The following is a 17,849-nucleotide window of genomic DNA, read 5'->3' as shown; positions in this document are numbered from 1 at the left end:
TGCTTTCTGTGCATCTGTCCATCTCAGATCCGTTACAGGAAAGATAAGGTTCAGTCTAAAGAGACTGCGGTGTTCGTGGTGGTGTCGGGAGTGAAGGATCTGTCTAACGGATGCGCCATTGCTGCTGCGCTTCACTTCTACTGCCCTCAGATTCTGCCTCTGGAGGGTAAAACACAGAAACCCTAAAGGAAAACTCTCCAGATTTATAGAAATGTAACTCACTTCTCTCTGCTTCTCTCTGTAGATGTGTGTTTGAAGGACACCATGTCCACGGCAGACAGTATGTACAATCTCCAGCTGATCAGAGAGTTTTGTGAAAGTCACCTGAAGAGGTGCTGCCCCCTACAGCTGGAGGATTTACTGTATGCCCCGCCCACTTTACAGGTGAGATATGCCCCACCTACTTTATAGGTGCAACATGCCCCGCCCACTTTACAGATGAGATATGCCCCACCCACTTTATAGGTGCAACATGCCCCGCCCACTTTACAGGTGCGATATCTCTACCCGATTTACCAGTAAGATAAACATATGGCAAAAAATTGTCCATCATCTTGTTCATTGCCAATTATTAAATATATGTAAGCAATAAGGTACATGAGGCAGTGCTGTATGGTGACTTATTCAAGTATTACAAATATGAAAGCTGAAATATATGTAAATATGCAACTTTCATGAAGTAAAATCACTAAAAGCCAGGTGAAAAGTTGGGTGGAGCGGTCATAGTCCTGTTTTAGCGTGAATAAAACACAGCTATTGACCAATCAGAATCAAGGATTGGAATTAACCGTTTTATAATATGTAATAATGATTAAAAAAACAATATGTAAGAGTTTTCTCTTTGACCCCAAAGGTGAACATTATGTGCTTCCTTTCTGAGCTGTTTGCTGCCTTCGAAGTGGAAAAACCAGATTTCGTCAAACCCACACACACACTGGACCTAACAGGTAGAAATAAACATACATAAACATATGAGTGGACACAAAAACACACAGTGCATTCAGAACCTACAGGAGTTCTGTCTTGTGTTACAGATGCATCTGATCTGGTTGACTGCACGAGTCCGATCAGTGGCAACAGGTAAGCACTCCTATCAAAACATTCACATTATGTTAGCAGACTCTTTATGTTGAACTGCATCATGGGATCTGATGTTTTTCTTGTAGTGGCTCCCCTTCTTTCCTTCTGAAGCAGTCGCTCCTGCCTCAGTCCCCCTCTGTGTCCGGTGAGAGCTTTCTGCAACCTGTGAGATTTGTGGTACTTGTAGGTCTTGCTGTGTGTGGCGATGTCTTGTTTTAAGTGAATATTTGCATGTGGAGTTTGTATTCTCAGTTTGGGTTTAGACTACAGGCTATTTTCTTTTGCAAATGAACGGCCAGAACGCATTAAAAGTTTTCTACTTTCAGTTAAAAGTGTGTCGTGTTAGCGGCCCTTAAGTTAATAACTAATGATCTTTGCAACGGAAGTGAATCAATCAAAAACTTACTTCAGGTGGACAATAATTTTATTCTAGAGCTTCTGTAAAGCCAAAACAATCTCTATTCTGTTAATTTCCTATTATCACCGTAAAGCTGTTTTGAAACAATCTGTTTTGTTAAAATCACTATATAAATGAAGGTGACTTGCCTTGTTGGCTTTGTGGTTTGATATTTGAAATTATGCTCTTTGTGTGTGTAACTGAATTATTGTTTTTACATTTGTTGTTGTGTAGAAGGACGGGGCTGGAGCAAAAAGCAAATTAGGTATGTCTGTCTTTCAGTTCCAGAAAGTACAATTAATCTTAATTTTATTATACAAATTGTGTGACTTATCAGTCTAAATAATAAAAAACTGAAAAATTGGGGATGAGCACCTTCATCAAGCACTATGAATCGTAAGTAATTTTCACTTTCTCTGTCTCAGCCGTCCCCTCTCGGCCGTATCCTTCAGCATCCCATTCCCACTGGACAGTGATGTTGATGTTGTAATGGGCAACCCTCTCTACCGTTCCATCAGCACGGACAGCCTCACTAGGGTAACCGACCCTGGCTCTTACACGCCCCCAGAGGATCTGAGTAAGCTCATTGGTCAGGCTCCTCTAGGAGAGTTGCCTACCATAGAAGAAGGTTTACAAATCATTCATACCGGCCGGCCGGTACACAACGAGCCTCGTATGCGGCCAGAGGGGGCGCCGTCTGGCTTTTACCTCCACTCGCCTGAGGAGGGTGGAGACAGACTGAGCAGCTCTGCCCCATGCCGGACTGGGATGATGCATCGACCAATGGGAGGATGGATTAATAGCAGCGGGAACCGAAAACGGCAACCTGTAGGTTCACAAGAACACAATGGAGGTTTAGAGTGTGACACACCTGAAAACTCCCCCAAAACCTCCTCCAGTCCAGCCAGCGGACCCAAGACTGGTCGCATGACAAACTTTGCTGAACGCAGGAAGATGATGCCAGAATCCCCAAGTAACTCCAGGTCCCAGGATGTAGTGTCGTTGTGCAGCCCTGCAGAGATGAGCCCTGTTGGGGCAGTGGAAGCACAGGAACTGGGGGCACGTCTAGAGGAGAAACGCAGAGCAATTGAAGCCCAAAAGAGGCGGATTGAGGCAATCTTTACCAAGCATAGGCAGAGGCTGGGCAAAACTGCTTTCCTTCACCTACAGAAGAAACAAGGGGAAGAAGTGGGAGACGACGGACAGTCCCTTACCCTGGATGAACGACTGACACAAATGGAGCAACAGCTTCAACAAGAGGAGGACAAAGAGAAGGAGGAGGAGAAGAGGAAACTGGAGGAGAATAAGAAAGAAAAGGATGGGGAACAGAAGGAGAACACCAGCGATGTAGTATCCCCGCCTAAACTGGAGAAACAGGTGACCTTCTCTGTTGATACAAAGAAAGAGGTGGAGAAAGAGCCTCCGTTGGAAGAATATAATGAGGCAGTAGCTAAGCTAAGCTCCACCCTACAGACCCTTCAAAGGGACATGCAGCTCCTTACAGAACAGCAGCAAAGGCTCATGGGAAAGAAAACTCTAAGTTCTCAGAAAAACACCTCTTCAAATAAGACACCTGCCTCCAGTAAGGCCTGGGTCATCCCAGCTGGTCCTAAATCCCCTCATCTTTCCAGAGACTCAACCCGTATCATTTCACCCTCTAGATCTCCTTCACGCTCTGCACAAGCTTCTGACACACCAAGATCCCCTAAAAGCTCAGCATCATCTGCTCCACGCAGATCCCATGGAGCTACTCCTAAGAGCCCCAAACGTCAGCGTCCCTCCCGCCCCACAGAACTCGGCTTCCAGCCTCTCACACGTGTCCTAACTCCCCCACAGAACGTAGACACGCTTCCCCATCTGCGGCGAGTCTCTCCGAGCCAATGTCAGGTGCAGACTTGCTCCTCACTGCGATTCGGAAGTCCACGCACACCTCATGACTCTCCGCTGCAACTTACTCGGCCTCAAGAGAGCACATCAGAATCAGGCTCCAGCGAGCATCACACCCCGATCTTCACCCTGGAACTTGAGGCCGGACCTCCGTCTGCGCTCCCAGCTGAACTCTTAGGCGGTGGGAGCAGTTCGGGAGCCCCGTCAGAATGCTCGTTTGAAAGCGACATGCTCCTCAGCAGCGCTCTGGTGAAAGATGAGACCGAGGGTGCGGGGACGGTGGGAGACGACACAGATCTGGAACAGGGTGCAGAAATATTCTCATCGGATTCCATGAGTGACCAGACAGAGAATGAGAGCAGGCTGGGACTCGATGTGTTCTTCAAGGTGTGTGTGAAGGTCTGCATGTAGTTTGGTTGATGATACGTGTCTGAGGTGTTTTTAACGTGTGTATTTGTGGGCGTTCAGGAGGAGGGTCTCTCAGAGGAGGAGATGGCCCTGAAAAGGGCTCTGCTATTGGAGCGGCAGCAAAGACGAGCACAAGAGATCAAGAAACGGACAAGATACGGGCAAGATCCTGAGAACAGGTAAGAACACCCAAATATCCAAACCCTCTCATTCGGGACCTGCATTCAGGACTTACTTACCTCTGTTTCCTCCTACAGTCAACAGGTTTCTGTGGATGACCTGCGACCTTCTCAAACTCCACCGCTTTCACAGTCACTACCCACCTCATACACCCCACCCCCTCCTTCAAAGGCCACGCCCCCGGGAACACCCCTGCGTCGGGGAGCGTTCACTCAGGCGGAGTATGAAAGGCGCCACCAGCTGAAGATAATGGCTGATCTAGGAAAGGTTCTCAGACAGAAACCAGCAAAGCATAGTGGCAAAAAACAGCACACACACAAACCGCACAACAACCATGAGATCACTCACACACGCTCGCCTGGGAAGAACAGAACAGGTAACCGCACACATCACAAGTATCTTGTCACCAAACAGAATTACGATCTGCCTGTATGAACGAAACTGCAACATGCTCAACCAATGAATGGAGTTTGTGTTTGAAAACAGTTCTGTTTGGTTGTGCTAGTGGTGCAGAAATGACACACGCTGCTGCTTTAAAGATTTCACTATCATGCCCTTAAAAGCAGATGTGTTTTCTCATGCAGCTGTAGCTAACCAGAAAGATGGACGATCTCTACCAACTGAAAAACCAGCAAGGTACTGTACCCTGCTGCTCAGCCATGTTTTTGTCATCTGCCTTCCATACATCCCTGCCTTTACTTAAACACTTTCTCTCTCATCCACCAACTCAGTCATTCAGAGTCGCCATCAAAGGTGATGTCATCAGGGAAACCGGCCAATCAGAATGGAGACTGGGAACAAGCCTCCAATGCCTCCTCTCCAGCCTCACTCCCAGAATACACAGGTAAAGAGCCGATTGTTGTTTTTATGATCAGTTTCCACATTTAAAAAATAATTACAACTAAAGGAGGTTTGTGAAGACACAAACCATTCAAGGCTAGTTTGAACTCTGTGTAAGATTTTAGATTAATAATGGGCATAAAAGTTTGGTCTAGTTTGATGCTGTCTAGTAATGTTTAAGTACTCTAGTTTAAAGTATGTTGACTTTGTCAAGCCAATTTATAATCATATTAAGTCATAGTTGTTCAACTGCACTGTGTAGAACAGGTTTATGTATGAAGACAAAGCGGCTTGACCTGATTTGAGAAGATGTAATCAGTACCTTATTTGATGGCTGTAGTCAGTATCTTACTTGATGGTTGTAGTCATAACCTTATAAGTCAGTACCCTATTTGATAGCTGTAATCAGTACTTTATTTGATTACTGTAATCAGTACTTATTAGTCAGTACCTTATGGCTCGTTTCCACTGTCAAAGGTTGTGAATGGAACCAAAATGCCAAACCGTACTGTACCACTTTTTCGGTACCCTTCCGTTGGGGTACCTAGCACAGTGGTACGGTACTAAAGGGTGGAGCTAGACTGAGTATCGTCACTTGCGTGTGCTACAAGGGGAATGACAACATAAGAGGCGCCATTTTTATATACAGTTGAAATACAATACTACTGTTATTGTGTCACGAAATGTAGTTTTAAGAGTTATTCAGCCTGGAATGTAGTTCCATGGCCAATCGTTTTGGCTGAGGGCTAAGTGAAACTTCATAACTTTGTATTTAAGCTATTTAACTTTACCTTTGTAACGTTGGACTAGAGCACTGACTTTGTATGTTTGACTGAATTGTTTGCTTTATTTCTTATTGTATACCTTTCTTGTACCTTTTACTTATACTTTTATAATGGCTATTATTGATAAAACTGAAATTTAACAAAAAAAAAGACAGAATCGAGGCTGTAATCAGTTCCTTATTTAATGGCTGTAGTCAGTACTTTATTTGATTTGTGTGGTTTTTTGGTCTGTTTTAGGTCCTAAATTATTTAAGGAACCCAGTTTTAAATCCAACAAGTTCATCATTCACAACGCACTCTCACGCTGCTGCCTCGCTGGCAAGGTCAACGAATCCCAGAAAAACAAGATTGTAGAGGTGCGTCACTGTTCATCTTACTCTACAGTCATGACTTTCACATTCTGACAGTTCCTTTTTGTCTCTAGGAGATGGAGAAGAGCTCCGCCAGCCACTTCCTGATTCTCCTGCGTGACTCCAACTGTCAGTTCCGCGCCATCTACACCCTCGACGGCCAATCGGAGGAGCTGCAACGACTCTGCGGCGTCGGCCCGCGTGTCATTTCCTCCACGGCCGTGGAAGCCATTTATAAATACAGCTCTGACAGGAAACAGTTTAATACTCTTCCGTCTCGTACATTGAGTATGAGCGTCGACGCTTTCACTATCCCCGCACATCTCTGGCACGCTAAGAAACACGGCACGCCCAAAAAAGTAGCCACACCTAAATAGGCCACACCCACCAAAATAAACCACTCCCACCATAATTAAGACCTGTTCGCACCAAGAACAATAAATATAACATAAGCATACACTTATATGGACAATAACTATACTGATCATTCTTATGATAACTATATTAGCGTTCACACCAATAGATGATATCGTTCTGTTTATTATAAGCACGTTGCAGTTTTGTGAACTGTCTCTTTAAAATGCTTGCGCTCTTTAAAGCAGGATGGATTCTGACTGGCTGTCAATGTTTTTAACGTTCATCAGCTGTAAACATTCACTCTGAAAGTGATATATTTCCTCTGTGCCATTATCGTCAAGGTGTGGACATCGCTATTGTCATAGTTACAGCGATTATTTAAAACTTAGTTATTGTTGTTGGTGTGAACGAACCTTAAACCCTTCCGATAGACCCACTATAAGTGCCATTCCTCTAAATAAACACCTTACCAGCACTAAACACGACACAGACAGTCTCTGTGATTAATTTTATGATCACCGAAAGCCCTTCTCATGTTTTCTGACTCTGCATGAAGACAGATGAACCCTGAAGACGAGCCCTGAGGTTTTCACGCTACTAAAGGTTTTCACGCTCCTGTTTGCATGTGAACGTTCGGTTCGGTCCAGATATCTCTTGACGGTTACACCAACTGAGCACTTTTTCTCTCTGATTTTTATGCTCTATATTCTTTGCTCTTATAGATACAGACTTTAGAATCTCAGTCAAGTGGAACTGTAGTTTTAGTGAGAATCGCTGCTGAGGGTTTTATCTATTCTCCGACTGGCTGGACGATTTTAGAGATCTCCTGCTGCGAACACTTGTTCTCTTTTATATTACTGCATCAGTCTCTCCTCGTGTGCTGAATCTGTGTAGAGTAAATGACTCTCCTGTCCAAAGACTGAGGCATCATGTGATCTGATGTCTGACTCTGTTGAACAGAGTCTTTGAGCTGCATGTGGATCAGTGGGCCACAGTCCTGAGAACCTGATCCTGGATCAGTATTAAAAAGCCATTAAACCTCCATCATATTCATACAGCGTTGGTGTGTGTGTGTGAGAGAGAGGGAGTGTGTGTTTGTGTGTGAAAGGCTGTTTTCTGAGTTTTGACATCATGTTTGACTGTGTGTTTTCCTGCTCTATGATGATGATGATGATGATGATGATTTTATGTGGTGATGAACATGTAGATCAATAAAATCATTTCTAACAATTCAACTCCACTGTTTCTGTGAGTGACTGACAGCAAAGGAATGATTCCTGAATTTCACATATATAATGTTCAATGTAAATTTTCAGTTTGTGTCTGAACTATCTTGTTTTTTTGACTAGATGCCCACAATGCTGTGCATAAGGAATGCAATAGGCCTAATTGGTGAGTTTTTATATTTTTTATGTAATTTGATCTTTGAAAAAGGTGTTTTTACCACCCTTTTTGTCCACTTTGTACCCAATGCTGATGAGAATCCTGACAGACGCGGTTCACACACTCTTGGGCGTTTACAGTTTTGTTTAATCCTCACAGCGATGATTCATTTGCCTGTTTAATGAGCAGATCATGAAAAACAGAAGAGCCTCCAGCATTAGTGCTCGAGGGTTTGTGAGAGTGACGTGGGACTCTCAGACATCGAGATATTATTTCAGCTCCTGAACGTGTCAGATTGTGTCTTTTATAAAAAATCATAAGGTCACTATACCTCATCTATCTGTCTGTCTGTCTGTCTGTCTGTCTGTCTGTCTGTCTATCTATCTATCTATCTATCTATCTATCTATCTATCTATCTATCTATCTATCTATCTATCTATCTATCGTCTTTGTCAAGTATTGTTACCTGTAACCACTGTTTGGTAAGTCCATGTTTTTCAAGCCATGAAAAAGTCAGGCCAAGTCTTTGTTTTATGTTTGATCATGTTTGGGAAATAAAGCTGCACTTGGGATCTTTCAACTGGCCTGCAGTGGACTGTGTTACAGAATACTTGAACCCATCAGTTTGTCTCCTGTGTCTCCGTCAAGGTGACCAGGCCATTGAGAGTTATGTGGAGGAGTTTTGTAAACTTTGCTCTCAGGTAGATTTTAATGTCACTGCTCTAAAGGGCATTTTCAGAAATCTAATGCCGGATATCAACCTCCCAGTGACTCTTGAGGAATATATTGACTTTGCCCTTTTGTTGATCGGCTTGTCATTTACTGAGGAGCCCCACAACCCCAAAGTATCCTCTAAACCTCTTCACGTCATGGCCACCGATCCAGAGTCTCGTCCCAAGATGGCCACCATTCCAGAGTCTCGTCCCAAGATGGCCACCGATCCAGAGTCTCGTCCCAAGATGGCCGCCGTTTCAGAGTCTCATCCCAAGTTGGCCGCCGTTTCAGAGTCTCATCCCAAGTTGGCCGTCATTCCAGAGTCTCGTCCCAAGATGGCCACCATTCCAGAGTCTCGTCCCAAGATGGCCACCATTCCAGAGTCTCGTCCCAAGATGGCCACCATTCCAGAGTCTCGTCCCAAGATGGCCGCCGTTTCAGAGTCTCGTCCCAAGTTGGCCGCCATTCCAGAGTCTCGTCCCAAGATGGCCACCATTCCAGAGTCTCGTCCCAAGATGGCCACCATTCCAGAGTCTCGTCCCAAGATGGCCACCATTCCAGAGTCTCGTCCCAAGATGGCCGCCGTTTCAGAGTCTCGTCCCAAGATGGCCACCATTCCAGAGTCTCGTCCCAAGATGGCCACCATTCCAGAGTCTCGTCCCAAGATGGCCGCCGTTTCAGAGTCTCGTCCCAAGATGGCCACCATTCCAGAGTCTCGTCCCAAGATGGCCACCATTCCAGAGTCTCGTCCCAAGATGGCCACCATTCCAGAGTCTCGTCCCAAGATGGCCGCCGTTTCAGAGTCTCGTCCCAAGATGACCACCATTCCAGAGTCTCATCCCAAGATGGCCGCCATTTCAGAGTCTCGTCCCAAGATGGCCGCCATTTCAGAGTCTCGTCCCAAGATGGTCCCATGGTTTTTCAAGCCATGAAAAAAATCCAAGCTAAGAGTTTTTGTTTCATGTTTGATCATGTTTGGGAAATAAAGCTGTACTTGGGTTCTATTGACCGACTGTACACTGAATCAGTAACATCAGACATTTGGCATTATCAGGAACCACAAATATTCCCCCATTGCATTATTATACATTGTATTTAACATTATATAGTATTTTAATGTAGTACTGACACTAAAACGCTGAAAACTTTCATTTTGGGTGAACCATACACAATAAATATTGTCACAATGCACAATACATATTGTTTCATTTTTGTATTGTGATATATTGTTACACCCCTACTAACTACACATGAATTCAGCTCTTCCTCAGAGATGTTTCTTCACTTTTCTCATGTCGTCAAAGAGCTCTTTTAACATTTGCATGTCATAATTTCTAGAAACGGTTCTGTCCCCGGGGGCCCGTCGTCACTGAGGGAGTGGTGCACATGAAGATCAGCTATAAACCACGGGCTTCACCACCGTCCTGCACTCCACACACCTCTGCCATCACAGGTGTATCATCTGTATCATCACACACCTCTGTGTCATCACCGTCTCGCGTCTCTTCACCGCCGACATGCAGAACTTCAGCAGAGCTCAGCAGCACTTCTCCGGCAGGTCTCTCTCCACTAGCCGCTCAATGGCTCCGGTTATTTTCTCCAGCTTCGGAAGTCAGTCAGCTGGGTTAGGGTTTGGATCCGGCTCTGGGTTGGGCTTCGGGTCCGGTGCCGGTTCAGGGTTTGGGTCTGCGTCAGGGTTTGGGTCTGCGTCAGGGTTTGGGTCTGGGTCAGGATTTGGGTCTGGGACAGGGTTTGGGTCTGGGGCAGGACTTGGGGCAGGTTTTGGGTCAGGATTTGGGACGGGTGGAGGTTCTCTCTCAGGGGGTTTTAGGCTGGTTGGAGGATCTCTCTCGGCCGCAGGTGGAGGTCACGTCGGGGCCAGTTTCGGGCCCGTCTCGGGCTCTTTCTCAGAAGCTGTGGCCAACATCGTCAATGACAAACAGCAGCTGCAGATTCTGAACGATCGTCTCGCGACATACCTGGAGAAGGTCAAGCGCCTGGAGACCATGAACCTGGAGCTCAACGAGAAGCTCCGCACGTTCACCATCAACCGAGTCCATAGCAGCGCCAACCTGGAGCCCTACGAGATCCAGATCAAGCCACTGCGGGAGAAGGTGCGTTTCTGTCAATCTCTGTTGTTTTTAGGCTTACATGCAATATTACCAATGAATTATAGACACTTGAACATGTCTGAGGTGAGACATGCTGATATTTTGTGGATGTGCCACTAGGCATTGTTTAGGTTTGCTGCTCACAGCATTTTTTCTTTCTTTTTTTGTACTATTTGGACTACACCTTGTGAAATGCAGCTTCTAAAATAAACCACAACAGGCATTTTGAAAACCACTCCATTGTACTGAGCCTTCCTAAACTTCTCCCAGGCCTCTCGACAACACACTACATGACACTTATAAAACTTATTGTAAAGTTTTACCACAATAGCAAATAGCGATAAAATAGTTTTAAAACACGGTGCTAAGTATGTGATAATTTCTGCTGGTTTGCTTCTGTTTTCTCCTCCAGCTTCTGCTGCTCATTCAGGAGCACACGCGCATGGCTTTAGCCGTGGACAACGCCAAACTGGCCGCCGATGACTTCAGAATGAAGTGAGTTTGAGCTGGTAATGCAGCATCAGCTGCTCAGTTTAGTTTCTGACTGGATGAGCCGCATTCAAAGACACTTTCAGTCACTGTAAAGCACAGGTAACGATCCATTCACACCAATAACGATTACTATATTAGTGTCCACATCAGCGGACAGTAACAATATTTCTCTTTGCTCTTTTCAAAAGCTCTTTGGATACGTTGTATCATTGATCACTTAGGTTTATACTAAATTGTAAGTACAATACTCATCACTGTGCCATTACGATAACTATAACAATAACTATAATGATAATTATATTAGTGTCCACACCAATCCACGATAACTATATTAGTGTCCACACCACTGCAGGATTACATTCTGTTTATCGTAAGCTATTACAAGCTTATGTTTATGATAATTTGCCCGTGTGGTGCAGGTACGAGATGGAGCTGTCCATGCGCCAGTCTGTGGAGAGAGACATCGCAGGTCTGAAGACCCTGAAGAAGGAGTACGACTCCACCAACAGTGTGTTGCTCCAGGAGGTCACAAGCCTGAGCAATGAGCGCACCGCTCTCAAGAAACTGCAGCAGGAGGTGAGAACACACAGTTTCTTCCGCAAACGCAGGTTCTTTGGGTGTCTTTGCACTGATGTGCAGAATTGTTTAATGAATTCGGCGCTAAAAGCATATGCAGATAAACACACTTGAGTCAGTGCCTCAGTGTTTCGCCTCACTCCTGTAGACTGGCTCCTAAAATATCCATTTAATAAAGGCAAAGAGCTCATCTGATGTTTGCGCTCCCAGGTTGAAGTGTGATTGTACTATTGAAAAGGTGACGCAGCACTTATACAGTGTAAAATAAAATAACATGCAGTTTATGTTATAGCCATGTTATTGTAACAACATTATCATGATTATTCATCATAATATATATTATATTATTTATTATAATAGGTTATAATACTGTACTGTATTATAGAATAAAAATGTATTACATTATATATAAGATTTTAATATATAAGGTTATTTTTACATATGTATAATAGACATATTGTATAGTATACATAGTATAAATTATATTATATTATATATTTCAAATATTTTTTTTCATTTAAATAATTGGCAGGTTGTAGTTAGGACAAACATTTCTTTACAAGTACAACAGGATTCTGTTTTACCAGAAAAGAAAATTTGTTTTTAAAAATTAGAATTTAAAAATGTTGCTTACTTGTTAGGGTTAGTAGTGCACTAGCATGTAGACGAACTGATAAACATGAACTAAAAGCCACAAACCACAATTCCAGGCATCTTTAAAAAACTGTTGTCAAGTCTCCTTTATTTATATAGCGCTTTTTAATACACAGGGTGTTTCAAAGCAGCTTTACAGAGATAACAGGAAAATAATGCAACAAAGTTTGTTTCCAGAAGAAAATAGCGTCACAGTCCAGCTTAAAGGAGAACTCCGGTCAATTTTAACATTGAGCTCATTTTTTTGTACATTTGGAGTGCTGTCAATACAGAGAACAACGACAAAAATCGGTGTTGCCTACACCGAGTTATTCTATTTTTAAAATTTGCACCCTGTTGACTTCAATGGGGCAAGTACTAAACCTGGTTTTAGCCTCTTAACATCCTTGATGTGTCATTACAAGTGCACAGAAAATGTGAGTGATTCCTTCAGAGTGATTGGACTTCAACCGAAAAACAGGATGTAAACAGGTATTTGCACTGGCTTAAATAACATCATTTTTATACATATCTTTCACATCTACTGCAGTCAGATTCACTCGTGTTCACTCTGAAGGAATCACTCACATGACCTGTGCACTTGTAATGACACATCAAGGATGTTAAGAGGCTAAAAGCAGGTTTAGTACTTGCCCCATTGAAGTCAACAGGGTGCAAATTTTAAAAATAGAATAACTCGGTGTAGGCAACACAGATTTTTGTCGTTGTTCTCTGTATTGACAGCACTTCAAATGTACAAAAAAATGAGCTCAATGTTAAAATTGACCGGAGTTCTCCTTTAAGTAAGTGTGACCTTAAGCATGACCTTTGCCCTGTGGTTCAGGAGATGTTGTCGCTGCGAGGTCAGATGGTCGGCACGGTGACGGTGGATGTGAAGCAGGTCAAGAGCACGGATCTGTCCCGAGTGCTGGCCGAGATCCGCTCAGAGTATGAGATGCTCATCGAGAAGAATCGCAGAGAGCTGGAGAGCTGGTACACTACACAGGTACGCACACAAACACACACACACACACGCACACACACACTCGGTATGTTTTACTGATGCTGATTCTGTGGTGCAGGTGCAGCAGAAGCAAGAGGAGGCGACGCTGATTACTGAGACAACTGTCAGCGGAAGCTCAGAGATCACAGACAACCGCAAACTCACCATGAGCCTGCAGACACAGCTGGAGTCCTTACTGATGGAGGTACACACACACACACACATGTGAATTTCCTCCAGTGTGTTATTCACCCTTAGTACGCCCAGGACGGTGCACATTCCCCGGGATGCACAAACCAGACCAAACCAGATCATAACCAGACCCGCGTTTACTGGAAGTCTCACCCGAACAAGGTGCACTTTCTCTGGGCTGAGCCAGGCAAACTAAGTTTAAATTATGACTTTAAAATGATAGCGTAAAACATCAAAATGACATGCTAAGTTTAAATTATGACTTCAAAACTATGGCATAAAACATCACAATTATGCCATATTAAGTTTAAATTATCACTTAAAAATTATGGCATAAAACGTAAAAACTTATGACAAACTAAGTTTAAATTATGACTTCAAAATTATGACATAAAACGTCAAAATGATGACATAAGTTTAAAATATGACATCGAAATTATGGCATAAAACATACTAAGTTTAAATTATAACTTCAAAATTATGGCATTAAACATCAAAATTATGAAATGCTAAGTTTAAATTACTGTATGACTTCAAAATGATGGCATAAAACATCAAAATTTTGACATACTAAGTTTAAATTAGGACTTCAAAATTATGGGATAAAACTTCACAATTACACACTAAGTTTAAATTATGACTTCAAAATGATGGCATAAAACATAAAAATTATTTCATGCTAAGTTTAAAATATGACTTCAAAATTATGGTATAAAACATCACAATTATGAAATGCTATGTTTAAATGATGACCTTCTGAAGACTGGTGTGGTGTAGTGTAGTGTAATGTGTTGTGCCTGTGCTTCTGCAGAAGGGGAGTGTGGAGCAGCGTCTGGTGGAGCTTCAGGCTCAGTATCAGGCTCAGATCTTCTCTCTGAGTCAGCTGGCCGGCGGCCTGGAGGGGGAGCTAATGTCAGTGCGCGAGAGTGCAATGCAACAGAGCCGCGACTATAAGCTGCTGCTGAGCACCAAAGTGCAGCTGGAGCACGAGATCAGCACCTATAAAGCCCTGCTAGAGGGCGCCGGAGAGTTCACTGGCCTCAGCTTAACTGTTCCTGCGATGAATAAAGCAAAGGTCCTGTACTGCGGAGAGGCGGTATCAGTCTCTGCAGGTGAGGCATGCTACGCAACATAGAGTCAAACTTAATCATAATTATGAAATGAAATGTTGGATTTATGACAAAAAAACAAATGACTTAAAATGTAATAATTAGGAAACAGGTCAAAAAACAATGACCAGTCTAAATTGACAAAAAAATCTAAAATTATGACATACTAAGTCATAATTATGAGATTAAATGTTGGAATTATGACAAAAAAAGTTAAATTACTTAAAAAGTTATAATTATGACATAAGTCGAAAAATTATGACAAGTCGAAATTGACAAAAAGTCTAAATTATGACATTCTAAGTCATAATTATGAGATGAAATGTTGGAATTAGGACAAAAAAACAAATGACTTAAAATGTAATAATTAGGACACAGGTCAAAAAACAATGACCAGTCTAAAGTGACAAAAAAATCTAAAATTATGACATACTAAGTCATAATTATGAGATTAAATGTTGGAATTATGACAAAAAAGTTAAATTACTTAAAAAGTTATAATTATGGCATTAGTCGAAAAATTATGACAAGTCGAAAATGACAAAAAGTCAAAATTATGACATTCTAAGTCATAATTATGAAATGAAATGTTGGATTTATGAAACAAATGACTTAAAATGTAATAATTATGACACAGGTCGAAAAGTTATGATGTTGAAATTGACAAAATATATCATAATTATGACATACTAAGTCATAATTATGAGATGAAATGTTGGAATTATGACAAAAAAGTTAAATGACTTAAAAAGTTATAATTATGACATAAGTCGAAAAATTTTGACAAGTCGAAATTGACAAAAAGTCTAAATTATGACATTCTAAGTCATAATTATGAGATGAAATGTTGGAATTATGACAAAAAACCAAATGACTTAAAATGTAATAATTAGGAAACAGGTCAAAAAACAATGACCAGTCTAAATTGACAAAAAAATCTAAAATTATGACATACTAAGTCATAATTATGAGATTAAATGTTGGAATTATGACAAAAAAAGTTAAATTACTTAAAAAGTTATAATTATGACATAAGTCGAAAAATTATGACAAGTCGAAAATGACAAAAAGTCAAAATTATGACATTCTAAGTCATAATTATGAAATGAAATGTTGGATTTATGACAAAAAACAAATGACTTAAAATGTAATAATTATGACACAGGTCGAAAAGTTATGATGTTGAAATTGACAAAATAAATCATAATTATGACATACCAAGTCATAATAATGAGATGAAATGTTGGAATTATGACAAAAAAAAAAACAAATTACTTAAAATGTAATAAATATGTCACAGGTTGAAAAATGATGACCAGCCGAAATTGACAAAAAAAAAAAAATGATGACATACTAAGTCATAATTATCTGATGAAATGTTGGAATTATGAAAAAAAAAGACTTAAAATGTTATAATTATGACAGGTCGAAAAATTATGACCAGTCGAAATTGACAAAAAATCTAAAATGATGACATACTAAGTCATAATTATGAGATGAAATGTTGGAATTATGACAACAAACTTGAATGACAAAAAGTTTAAAGTTATAATTATGTTAGAAGTTGAAATTGACAAAAAAAATCTAGATTATTAGTTGAAATATTGGAAAAACTTAAATGACTTAAAAAGTAATAATTTATGACAGGTCGAAAAAATTATGACGTTGAAATTGACAAAAAAAATCACAATTATGACATACTAAGTCTTTTTTGTCATTTAAGTTTGTACATTTCTTCTCATAAATATTACAATGTCATAATTTTGACATTTTTAAATTTCAACTGGTCATAATTATTACTTTTTTAGTAATTTAAATGTTTTTCTTAGGTTGAAAAAATTATGACAAGTCGAAAAATTATGACAAGTGGAAATTGACAAAAGGTAAAAAATTATGACATACTAAGTCATAATTATGAGATGAAATGACTAATAAATTCATAATTATGACATTTAAGTTTAATTTTTTTGGTCATAATTTTAACATTTCTTCTCATAATTATGATTTTTTAAAATAATTTAAGTTTTTTGTTATAACTTCAGAATTTCTTCTTATGATGGGCACTTGAAAATACTGTGAATAATTCTAAGTATTTTTTTTCTTAAATTGTTTAGATTTTTAGAATGCATTTTTAGAATGTTTATTTTCCATAGTCCAGTTAAATATAAATGTTTAACAAAACATTCCGTTTGTGGAGTCGATTTTCAAACAGCCTTTCAGGTTTTTGTTTTCGCTCTGATGTCTATCCAATAACACCAAATATTTAAAGACTTGTGTTCATTTGCAATTCAATTTGTTTGAAAAGTTGTTTACTTTGTGTATTGTTTATTATTGCATTTAAATGTTCAAAGTTCATTTCAATCCACCACAGATGTAGTGGCTTCAGTGGGTGGAGCTACAGCAGATGCAGTGGCTTCAGTGGGCGGAGCAACAGCAGATGTAGTGGTGTCAGTGGGCGGAGCTACAGCAGAAGTTGTGACTTTAGTGGGCGGAGCTACAGCAGATGTAGTGGTGTCAGTGGGCGGAGCTACAGAAGATGTTGTGGCTTCAGTGGGCGGAGCTACAGCAGCTGAGGTACGATCCGTTTATATCAGATCTGGATCATTTGTGCCTGAAAATGTCTTATAAATATGTTGAAAGTTACTGCTGCATGAAATCATACTCTTCCACGTGCGTCTCCTCCAATTTTCACAGTGCTGATGTCATTTTACATTTATCTGCTACTAATTATAGTTTTGAGGTCTTCAGCTGATCTGTAATGTCAATAAATGTTCAGTATAAAGAGTGCTGCAGTTATTACAGGCCAGTGTTATTATACCATCATTGATATACGTTTATAGTTAAAGTGATATTTTGAATTAGCTTTGTATTTTTATATTTGGCGACTAGGTAAAATAAAATGAGTTTAAATATTTAATTTGATTAATATTTTCTATACTAACCCTGCTACCAGTGTTGGTGGTAATGCATTACAAGTAATGTGAGTTACGTAATCAGATTACTTTTTTCAAATCATGTGTAAAGTAATGCATTACTTTTAAATTTCCAACCAAATTTCTGTTACTTTTTCAAAAAAGCAACTCAAGTTATTGTTTTTTCAATTATTGCATTAATATTATTGAGTTTTGAATGTTGAGAATGAAGCGGGTAAAACTGTGCGGTTGTAGAAGTGTGTGTGATTTCACTGATGAGATCTTTAACCCAGTCTGTCTGTTTGGTCTGTTTGGTTTTGCAGATAAACAACCCACTGGAGGTTCATGGTCTGATTGATCTCATCGCCACTCAATAAATCTAAACCTGATTTGTGTTTTATGCTGCGTCAATAAACTCAAACCCTTTAAACCACTCTTTC

General features: G+C 40.7%; 2 protein-coding genes across 2 annotated transcripts in view; both read left to right on the top strand.

The window, feature by feature from the left end:
• Positions 1–6,304, top strand: part of LOC308687439 (calmodulin-regulated spectrin-associated protein 3) — a gene marked incomplete at its 3' end in the record, with an annotated part of 26,206 nt that extends 19,902 nt beyond the window's left edge. The window contains exons 7-19 of the mRNA XM_081359994.1: positions 28–166; positions 245–384; positions 854–947; positions 1,035–1,080; positions 1,167–1,225; positions 1,712–1,742; positions 1,903–3,751; positions 3,833–3,951; positions 4,030–4,328; positions 4,537–4,588; positions 4,684–4,796; positions 5,815–5,933; positions 6,002–6,304. Of these exons, the coding sequence (XP_081216120.1) occupies positions 28–166; positions 245–384; positions 854–947; positions 1,035–1,080; positions 1,167–1,225; positions 1,712–1,742; positions 1,903–3,751; positions 3,833–3,951; positions 4,030–4,328; positions 4,537–4,588; positions 4,684–4,796; positions 5,815–5,933; positions 6,002–6,304 (3,363 nt within the window). The remainder of the gene's footprint in view (positions 1–27; positions 167–244; positions 385–853; positions 948–1,034; positions 1,081–1,166; positions 1,226–1,711; positions 1,743–1,902; positions 3,752–3,832; positions 3,952–4,029; positions 4,329–4,536; positions 4,589–4,683; positions 4,797–5,814; positions 5,934–6,001) is intronic.
• A 3,594-nt stretch (positions 6,305–9,898) lies between these two features.
• On the top strand, positions 9,899–17,786 carry LOC308687997 (keratin, type I cytoskeletal 19; the record flags this gene model as incomplete). Its single annotated transcript, XM_081360813.1, has 8 exons — positions 9,899–10,495; positions 10,905–10,987; positions 11,404–11,560; positions 13,038–13,199; positions 13,276–13,401; positions 14,200–14,500; positions 16,869–17,071; positions 17,733–17,786. 8 exons carry the CDS (start codon positions 9,899–9,901, stop codon positions 17,784–17,786), a joined length of 1,683 nt encoding a protein of 560 aa, XP_081216939.1.
• Between the last annotated feature and the right edge of the window lie 63 nt (positions 17,787–17,849).

This window comes from Scardinius erythrophthalmus, assembly GCF_964197995.2.
Source record: "Scardinius erythrophthalmus genome assembly, chromosome: 3".
NCBI classification, from domain to species: Eukaryota; Metazoa; Chordata; class Actinopteri; order Cypriniformes; family Leuciscidae; genus Scardinius; species Scardinius erythrophthalmus.
Note: the sequence above shows the minus strand (reverse complement) of the source record. Positions and strands in the feature narration are given on the sequence as shown.